The sequence below is a fragment of the Mauremys reevesii genome, linkage group 10 (genome assembly GCF_016161935.1).
Source record: "Mauremys reevesii isolate NIE-2019 linkage group 10, ASM1616193v1, whole genome shotgun sequence".
In the NCBI taxonomy this organism is placed as follows: Eukaryota; Metazoa; Chordata; order Testudines; family Geoemydidae; genus Mauremys; species Mauremys reevesii.
Genome location: NC_052632.1, coordinates 41198299 through 41208988, shown reverse-complemented (window position 1 = coordinate 41208988; position 10690 = coordinate 41198299). Strand labels below are relative to the sequence as shown.

The following is a 10690-nucleotide window of genomic DNA, read 5'->3' as shown; positions in this document are numbered from 1 at the left end:
GGAAAAGACTGGACCCCATTGCTTCGCTGTGTAAGGAAATGCAGGTGCTCTGCCCTCAGGCCCATCCCAGTGCTCTCAGCCATGAACTGACAGATACACTAGCCACAACCCTGCCCCCACCCTGCCCCCCTCGGTTCTGGGCTCGCAGAGTGTGGGGTCAGGAGGGAGCCAGCAGACTTGGCTAACACACCTTCCCACGAAGGGGGAGGCTCTTTCTGCACCCCATCCCCTCCTGTGGGAATGGTACGGGCCATGAGGCCGCTTCCCTCTCCCCATCTGATATCACCTGTCCTTTCCTGAGCTGAGTGGCAGAACCGTCCGGCCACAGTCGGCATCTCTGATTGGCTGCCCTTGCTGAGCAGGTGGGGAAGGGCAGCCAATCAGGCGGGGCTTTTTTGGCACGACCCCCCCCCCCTCCTTTCTCTGAGGGCAGAGCGCGGGCCGTGCGCCATGACGCCAAGCCCACCAAGCTGAACAGTGCGGAGCGCACGAGCACTGCACGCGACCATTGGGATCACCTAGACACGGCACAGCCCCACCCCTATTCTGGCTCCACCCACTGCAGCCAGCCCTGCCCCTCCTGGCTCTTTCCTCTGTGTATTCTGGTGGGCCGGCCCCCGTTTGGCTCCCCCTATCAAGGGCGTCCCCTGACCCGCCCCGCCCCGCCCCCGGCATGGCTCCTCCCCCTTGTCCGCAGGGCCAGGCCCCGCCCCCGCTCACGGCGCCGCTCTCTCCTCATAAAGCTGTCGTTGGCGTTTTCGCCCTGGTGGGCATCTGGGAGGCGGAAGTGGCCTCAGCGAACGCAGGGACATGGCGTCGGGCGGCGCCTGCAGCTCCAGCCCCTCCGCGGAGCGGTTGCCCCCGCCCTTCCCCGGGGCCGAAGGGGACGCGGACAGCGACACCGAGGGCGAGGACATCTTCACCGGCGCCGTGAGTCCGCCCGGGCCCCTGGGGCTCCCGAGCGTTGCTGCGCCGCTGCCGCCGTGTCGCGCCGGCCGGCCGGGGAGCGCTGGGCGCTGGAAAGCGGCGAGCTCCCGTCTGTCGGAGCCGCTGCCGAGCTCTGCCGTGAGGGGCTGGAGGAGCCCGGGGGGCCCAAGGGAGGCGCTCGGGACACCACTGGGCCCCGGTTCTCAGTGGCGCCGGCGGAAGCCGGGTCGGTCTCGCCTCTCGCGAGCTGGTGCGGGGGCTGGAGCTCCTGGCTGGGAACTGACTGGAGCTCTTGACTAGCCCTTGGTCGCAGGGCTGGGCTTTCGGGTGGCAGGGTCTCCAGTGACAGCCTCTCTTATCAGGAGCAGGCAGGGAGGGACGCTACCTAATTGCTAGAGTACGACTGAGTCACAGGGCTACCACTGACTTCATGTGTGCCCCAGGGCACACTCCTTAGCCTCTCTGTGCTCCTTTACTTGTAAAGTAGGGATAATAATTGCCCTCTTAAAGGGGTGTGAAGATTAGGTTGCAAAGAGATCTGAAAAGTCAAATCCAGTGACTTACTTATAATGTTGGCCTCCGCTGGAATATCTGTGGGTAGATATAAACTAAAATGTTACAAACAAGTCCCTTTGCTGATTTGCTGTCTTGATCTTAATTTACATTAGATCAGCTGCTTAGAAGTCCATTTAATACAAATGTATTACCATAGGAGCCCTAGTCATGGACTAGGAGCAATCTTTACTTTTTTGGTTATAATATCCTACATCACAAATAGCCCTAATTCTTAATACCTGTAGTCAGAGAAATCTAAACATCACTAGGGCTTGGTCTACACTGGGGGCGGGGGGGGAGATCAATTTAAGTTATGCAACTTCAGCTACGTGAATAACCTAGCTGAAGTTGACGTACTTAGATCGACTTAACTGTGGTGTTTTCACCACGGTGTCGACTGCTGCTGCTCCCCTGTCGACTCTGCCTGTGCCTCTCCCAGAGGTGAAGTACAGGAGTTGATGAGAGAGCGTTCAGGGGGTCAATTTCACGTGTCTAGACTAGATGTGATAAATCGACCCCCCCCCCCCGCTGGATCGATCGCTGCCTGCTGATCTGGTGGGTAATGTAGAAATACCCTAGGACACAGGGGAAAACATTGAAGGGAGTCATTCTGTAACTAGCTGCTTAAGAATTTTTGGCAAAACCACATGGCTTGGCATAGCTAACAATAGATAAATTAGTTTTCCAGTCTGGGTATGGTTACACTAAGGAAATGTATGTTGCTGGCATGTTTCATCAGGCTTTGTGATGTGGTGAGAGTTTTGTTGCACTTGTGATGAAAACAGTTCACTGCTGGTACAACTTGGTGGGGAGAGGGTGGCAGAGGGAATTTCCTAAGGAGGCTAGTGCTTGAGTGAAAAATGTCACTCTATTGTAAAGTAGGCTGCTTTTTAAAAAGGAGGAGGAGGGGGGGGAAAAAACCTGTCAGGGCTTTATGAACATTAGCTGCACGTTCACATCAGCACATCATTCTAGGGCTGTGTGAAAAGTGATAGAGGGAAACATGCGATATACCTGTGGATAGTCATCAATCTAATCTGCATTATAACGAGAGCTGACAGTGGCTACTACTCTGGCCCCCTGGGGCCAATTTCAGTTTTTATTTACTGTTCTAGTATGTACCACCCTTTTATCTTCTGGAAATGCTCTACTGGCTCAATATGTAAGGTATTACATTTACAGAAGCAAGGTTTAAATATACTAACTTAAAACTTGATTCCAAACTCTTATCAGGCATACAAGAAAAAAACTGCAGAGAAAACCATTAACTCTTACCAATCTTCTCCTGTGATTCTGTGCATATGCAGTCCCCTCTAGTGAACTGCTGGGGGAAAGCAAAGGAATTCTAGTGTTTCTTTCTCCTACTTGTGGATGCCCTTCCACACCTGGCCACCTCTGCTCTTGGCAGCATACCTTGCCTAGACCAGTGGTTTTCAACCAGGGGTTGGGGAGCTGGGAGCAGGTTTCAGGGAGTCTGCTAAGCAGGGCCAGCATTAGACTCACTGGGGCCCAGGGCAGAAAGCCGAAGCCCAAACAGTGTAGCTTTGCAGGGGCAGGCAGTTGTTCTGCTTGCTATCCCCCAATACCAGCCCTGGCTTTTATATGCAGAAAACCAGTAGTTGTGGCTCAGTTGGGCTGTGAAATCTTTATATCATGTGGGGGGGACTCAAAGAGAGATTGAGAGCCCCTGGCCTAGACTGTCCCAGAGAGTCCTGTCCCACATAAGGATGGGGAGATACTGCCACTTTAATTGCCCATCGAAGTCAGGAATCTCCTGGCCAGACTTAAGATGCCTGCATTTCCAGAATAGGGTGTGGGTGTAGGGTGAAGGGAGAGGGGTCTCTGAGTGCACGAAGGCCTTCTCGCTTTTGTGTGGAAGTGTTACCTTAATTTATTTTGATTCTTTGCGTTAACAGAAAATGTCACCTTTTTGAAGCTGATCGAACATGCAATAGTAGAGGATTTTAGGCTTGTGGTCTCTCTTTTTTTTTTTTGTCCTTTATACACTTAAGAAGCAAAAATTTCTGAAAACATCTTGTACTTGAAAATCTGGTCCCATCTAGCCTGGAACTAGTTTAATAACAGCATAATGGCCAAGAACGAAAGTTGAACAACCAAGAAAAAGGTTTTTAAATCACTATTTCAGCGTTCTTTTGCTAACAGGTCAAAGTTCAATGAACCAACACTTTGGAGAAATGGAGTCTTAAAATTTCTAGACTCCTATGCCCAGTCAAAGTGTGTGAGCTAACAACACATGTTCATGAAGAACCTCAGCAAGTTTTCCATCAGGGAAGGCCAAAGTTGATATTCCTAAGGAAAACCTAGCTTGCCTTTTTCCCCTCAAAGAAGCAAAGGGCACAAGACCAACTTCTAAAATCCTCTAGTTAACTACTCTTTGACTAGGAAAAACAACTATAAAAGCTGTATCTGTACCTGTAGCGAACAAGGGCTGCTAACAGGGAGTTTCGCAAGGGAGTTTGGAAGGGGGCAAGGGCCCCTTGCTGCTTTTTAAAACTATAAACTAAACTACATTCAAAACTTCTTGATTTAAGCGAAACCCTTTCATTAACTAGGAGACCATGCAGGCAGAAGCCCAGCAGCAGAGTGGGGGGCTATCTAGTTTATTGTGCTGAGTGCAACATGTATGATTACTTGCCCTGGCATATGTGTGCATTCGGTGCAAGGAGCTCCTGGCCCTCAGAGACCGCATACAGGCTTTGGAGGCCAGGGTGGCGGAACTGGAGGAGCTAAGGGAGACAGAGAGGTATGTTGATGAGGCTTTCTGGAACACTGTAGAATTGTCCCACCTCCAATCAGACAGCCCCTGCACTGTTGAAGAGGATGAAAGGCCCAGGGAAGCAGAGCAGTCAACGGGAGCAGAGGGAAACCTTCCCATAGTTGGGACCCTCCTTCCAGATGGTGTTAGGGTATCCTCTTGCACTAAGGTTACCTCTCGGGGAGGGAGTTCCAGTCACTAGGAAAAGGCAGGTGTTAGTAATGGGAGATTCGATCATTAGAAACATGGATAGCTGGGTGTGTGATGACCGGGAGAACCATATGGTGACTTGCCTGCCTGGTGCGAAGGTTGTGGATCTCTTGAGGCATCTGGATAGACTTGTGTAGTGCTGGGGAGGAGCTGGTGGTCATGGTACATGTAGGTACCAATGACATAGGGAAGGGTAGGAGAGAGGTCCTGGAGGCCAAATTTAGGCTGCTAGGGAAGAGACTGAAATCTAGGACCTCTATGGTGGTATTCTCAGAAATGCTCCCAGTTCCACATGCAGGGCTAGGTAGGCAGGCAGAGGTTCAGAGTCTCAATGCGTGGATGAGATGATGGTGTAGAGAGGAGGGGTTTAGATTCATTAGGAATTGGGGAAACTTTTGGGATAGGGGGAGCCTATGCAGGAAGGATGGGCTCCACCTAAACCAAAGTGGAACCAGACTGCTGGCACTTAACATTAAAAAGGTTGCAGAGCAGTTTTTAAACTAGGAGATTGGGGGGGCGGGGGAGCCAACTGCTGCAGAGGAGCATGTGGATTGGACAGAGACTTTTCTCTTAGGGGAGAGTCTATTGATAGAGATTCTCTAGGTTGTAGTCAGGAGCAGAGGATGGAAGAGGATAATGTAAGGGCCAGATCAGATGAGAAACATTCACCTAAAGAATCAGACACATCAGAAAAGGGCAGGCAAATAACTAGTGACAAGTTTTTTTTAAAGTGCTTGTACACAAATGCTAGAAGTCTAAATAATAAGATGGGTGAACTAGAGTGCCTCATGATAAAGGAGGATATTGATATAATAGGCATCACAGAAACCTGGTGGACTGAGGACAATCAATGGGACACAATCATTCCGGGGTACAAAATATATCAGAAGAACAGAACAGGTCATGTGTGGGGGAAGAAGGTGGCACTAAATGTGAAACAAAATGTAGAATCAAATGAAGTAAAAATCTTAGGTGAATCACGTGTTCCATAGAATCTCTATGGATAGTAATGTCATGCTCTAATAAGAATATAACATTAGGGATCTATTATTGACCACCTGACCAGGACAGTGATAGTGATGATGAAATGCTAAGGGAAATTAGAGAGGCTATCAAAATTAAGAACTCAATAGTAGTGAGGGATTTCAATTATCCCCATATTGACTGGGAACACGTCACCTCAAGATGAAATGCAGAGACAAAATTTCTTGATACTTTAAATGACTGCTTCTTGGAGCAGTCGGTACAGGAACCCACAAGGGGAGAGGCAACTCTAGATTTAGTCCTGAGTGGAGCGTAGAAGCTGGTCCAAGAGATAACTATAACAGGACCTCTTGGAAATAGTGACCATAATATAACAACATTTAACATCCCTGTGGTGGGAAGAACATCTCAACAGCCCAATGCTGTGGCATTTAATTTAAAAAAAAGGGAACTATGCAAAAATGGGGGGGGGGGTAGTTAAACAGAAATTAAACTATAGTGACTAAAGTGAAGTCCCTACAAGCTGCATGGATGCTTTTTTAAAGACACCATAATAGAGGCCCAACTTAAATGTATACCCCAAATTAAGAGAAACAGTAAAAACTAAAAAAGAGTCACCATGGCTTAACAACCATGTAAGAGAAGCAGTGAGAGATAAAGACTTCCTTTAAAAAGTGGGAGTCAGATCCTAGTGAGGTAAATAGAAAGGAGCATAAACACTGCCAAATGAAGTTTAAAAATGTAATAAGAAAAACCAAAGAGGAGTTTGAAGAATGGCTAGCCAAAAACTCAAAGTAATAACAATGTTTTTTAAATACATCAGAAGCAGGAAGCCTGCTAAACAACGAGTGAGGCCTCTGGATAATCGAGATACCCCTCTGATACGAGATACAAAAGATACAAAAGGAGCACTTAAAGATGATAAAGTCATTGTGGAGAAACTAAGTGGATTCTTTGTTTCAGTATTCCCGGCTGAGGATGTTAGGGAGATTCCCAAATCTGAGCTGGCTTTTATAGGTGACAAATCTGAGGAGCTGTCACAGATTGCAGTGTCACTAGAGGAGGTTTTGGAATTAATTGATAAACTTAACATTTACAAGTCACCAGGACTGGATGGCATTCACTCAAGAGTTCTGAAAGAACTCAAATGTGAAGTTGCGGAACTATTAACTGGGGTTTATAACCTGTCCTTTAAATCGGCCTCTGTACCCAATGACTGGAAGATAGCTAATGTAACGCCAATATTTAAAAAGGGCTCTAGAGATGATCCCAGCAATTACAGACTGGTAAGTCTAATGTCAGTACCGGGCAAATTAGTCGAAACAATAGTAAAGAATAAAATTGTCAGACACATAGAAAAACATATTGTTGGGCAAAAGTCAACATGGTTTCTGTAAAGGGAAATTGTCTTACTAATCTATTAGAGTTCTTTGAAGGGGTCAATAAACATGTGGACAAGGGGATCCAGTGGACATAGTGTACTTAGATTTCCAGAAAGCCTCTGACAAGGTTGCTTACCAAAGGCTCTTACGTAAATTAAGTTGTCATGGGATAAGAGGGAAGGTCCTTTCCTGGATTGAGAACTGGTTAAAAGACAGGGAACAAAGGATAGGAATTAATGGTAAATTCTCAGCATGGAGAGGGGTAACTAGTGGTGTTCCCCAAGGGTCAGTCCTAGGACCAATCCTATTCAACTTACTCATAAATGATCTGGAGAAAGGGGTAAACAGTGAGGTGACAAAGTTTGCAGATGATACTAAACTGCTCAAGATAGTTAAGACCAAAGCAGACTGTGAAGAGCTTCAAAAAGATCTCACAAAACTAAGTGATTGGCCAACAAAATGGCAAATGAAATTTCATGTGGATAAATGCAAAGTAATGCACATTGGAAAAAAATAACTCCAACTATATCCCCCATCATATTGTATGTAATTTAGCTACAACAAATCAGGAAAAATCTTGGAATCATCGTGGATCGTTCTCTGAAGATGTCCATGCAGTGTGCAGAGGTGGTCAAAAAAGCAAACAGGATGTTAAGCATCATGGGATAGAGAATAAGAAGGAGAATATATTATTGCCCTTATATAAATCAATGGTACGCCCACATCTTGAATTCTGTGTACAGATGTGGTCTCCTCACCTCAAAAAAGATATGCTGGCACTAGAAAAGGTTCAGAGAAGGGCAACTAAAATGATTAGGGGTTTGGAGAGGGTCCCATATGAGGAGAGATTAGAGGCTAGTACTTTTCAGCTTGGAAAAGAGGAGACTAAGGGGGGATATGAGAGGTATATAAAATCAGGAGTGATGTGGAGAAAGTGGATAAGGAAAAGTTATTTACTTATTCCCATAATACAAGAACTAGGGGTCACCAAATGAAATTAATAGGCAGCAGGCTTAAAACAAATAAAAGGAAGTTCTTCACACAGTGCACAGTCAACTTGTGGAACTCCTTACCTGAGGAGGTTGTGAAGGCTAAGACTATAACAGCGTTTAAAAGAGAACTGGATAAATTCATGGTGGTTAAGTCCATTAATGGCTATTAGCCAGGATGGGTAAGGAATGGTGTCCCCACCCTCTGTTTGTCAGAGGGTGGAGATGGATGGCAGGAGAGAGATCACTTGTTCATTACCTGTTAGGTTCACTCCCCCTGGGGCACCTGGTATTGGTCAGTAGACAGGATACTGGGCTAGATGGACCTTTGGGACCCAGTACGGCCGTTCTTGTGTATCCCTTAACATGTAACAGAAGGCTTGACATTGTCACCTCTTAGTCAAATATAACACTAATTGGTGACTATAGCAAAACATATCTTGTTACAGACAACATAGCTCTCAAAATCCAGCTTTGCAACCAGAGTAGTAAGTCCTCAGGGAGTAAATGTACAGTGTACATGGTTTTTCTCGGAGAAATTTTTTGAAAAGACACTCAAAGTAAAAAAGCTAACCTGTGAAATCTTAACCCTGGGAATCTCTTCACTATCTCTGTAATAAAAGAACTATTCGTAGCAAAACATCACTGGTGCTGTATTTGAAAATGAACACCTGAAATTAAGGGATGGTGGTGTTTGCTTCATGGGAAAGATTGCAGTTACACAAACCTACTAGTTACACAGGAAGGTTTAAAATAGAAACTGGACTGGGGCCAAGTACAATCTGTAGGTTGCAGGCATAAGAAAATGGCTTGGTCAGACATAGCTGACGTAACCCAGTGGTGAGTGGGAAGCTTTTCCTGGTGTGTATTGGTGCTGATCTGTCAACTTCTGCAGAAACAGGGTCTCTTAAAACCTGGAGATGCCAGCTTTATGGCTGTGAAGATGCTTCCAAATGTGACCGGATATTGCTAGTAGACCAGCGTCAGTGCCATGCTTCTGCTGCTCATAGCTTTGCCAAGCAGCAGTTTTAAAATCAACAAAACTGATCTCATTTGAGCTAATGGGGTAATCTGTGGGTCCCAGTAAGTAACTTCTTGCTTAACATTGTAGTATGTTCCTGAGAAATGTGACTTTAAGTGAAACGATGTTAAGCAAATCCAATTTCTCCATAAGAATTAATGTAAATGGGGGAGGGTATTGGGTTCCAGGGAAACTTTTTTTTTTTTCCCACCAGACAAGACTATTATATATATATATATATATATTTATACACACACACAGTATACGTGTTAAACAATTTAATACTAGTACACAACAATGATTGGTTGAGGTGGTGAAGTCAGAGGGTGGGATATTTCCCAGGGAATGCCTTACTGCTAAATGATGAATTGGCACTCAGCTGAGCCATCAAGGGTTAACCCATTGTTGTTAATGTAGCCTTACACTCTACAAGGCAGCAGGAATGGAGGGAGGGATGACAGCATGGCAGAGTCAGATGCACACTTTGTGTGCGTGAGAGAGATGCACATTACCCCTTTAAGTATGCTAGCTACACTTTAAGTACATTGCCTTTTTAAGTAGATCATCAAGTTGAGACAGCAGCTGCTGCCGGCAAACTCCCTCTGTCCTGAGCCCTGTTGTGTGGTTGCCCCCCTACCCCACTCTATGGAGATGAGGGGTGAGCAGGGGGGAGGAAGACACCCTGACATTAGCCCCACTTTCCCCTGCCCCCCACACAGCAGGCAGGAGGCACCAGGGAGCAGCTCCAAGGCAGAGGGCAGGAGCAGCACATGGCAGTGGGGGGAGGGACAGCTGAACTGCCTGCAATTGATAGCTTGCTGGGTGGCTGCCACACAGGGAACTTAAGGGAATGGGGAGCTGATAGGGGGGCTGCCAGTCCACCCTGGTTCCAAGCCCCCACCAGCTAGCTCCAACGCTTGCTCTTCCTGCAAGCAATGAACAAAGCAGGCAGCTGCCAAACTATGTTATAAGGGAGCATTGCGCAACTTTAAAGGAGCATGTTCTCTAATTGGTCAGCAACATAACAATGTTAACAGGGATGACTTTAAGTGAGGAGTTACTATACGAATGTTCTTATGCTACTACTTGGGGCAGAAGTTCTGAACAGCGGAGGTAGGTACTAGGATACTCTTTTTGGGGTAGAATAGCAGATCCTCTCCACCACAGCAGTAAGGTGGCTCTGGAGAGGGAGAAGAAAAACAGCTGCGTTTTTCCTTCAACAGCTAGAGGGGGTAGGTACATTAGATTTGATGCCAGTTAGCTGAAGACTGATGTGAAAGATGGAGCCATGCGAGGTGTCAGGAGGAGCTTCCCAAAGGCCTTGCACTTGGATCTCTTGTTTCTCGTGAGCAGCTGTAGGGCTGGTCTACACTGAAAATTTATTGGGCATAGCTGCCTATCTCAGGGGTGTGACACCCCTGAGACCACAGCTATGCCACGCTAAGCCTCTGTATAGACAGTGCTAGGTTGGTGAAAGAGTTCTTCTATCAGCCCAGCTACCACCGCTCAGAAGTGGATTAACTACAGCAACAGGAGAGCCCGTCTTGTCACTATAGAAAGCATCTATACTGAAGTGCTACAGCAGTACTGCTGTAGCATTTTAAGTGTCAATGTACCTTTTAGTCTTCACACTTGGGCCTTGTCTATCCTACATTTCCCATTGTTGCTAAACACTGGTCAGCATTAGCAGTGTTGAGCCCCAGCCTGGGGAGAGGATGAGAGAATGACGAACTTGTGACGGAAGTGAGTCATGTCACTGAGGCTAGGTCAACATTACCACTTCTGCAAATAAGCCACTCCCCTGAGCAACATAAGTTACACTGACCTAAGCATCAGTGTGGACAGC

At 46.7% G+C, this 10690-nt stretch overlaps 1 protein-coding gene across 1 annotated transcript in view; it reads left to right on the top strand.

Annotated features, from left to right (window-relative positions):
• The first annotated feature begins 757 nt into the window (after nucleotides 1–757).
• Nucleotides 758–10690, top strand: part of SNX1 (sorting nexin 1) — a 54878-nt gene continuing 44945 nt past the window's right edge. Inside the window, exon 1 of the mRNA XM_039491374.1 lies at nucleotides 758–930. Coding sequence (XP_039347308.1) covers nucleotides 811–930 — 120 coding nt within the window. The 5' untranslated portion in view covers nucleotides 758–810. The remainder of the gene's footprint in view (nucleotides 931–10690) is intronic.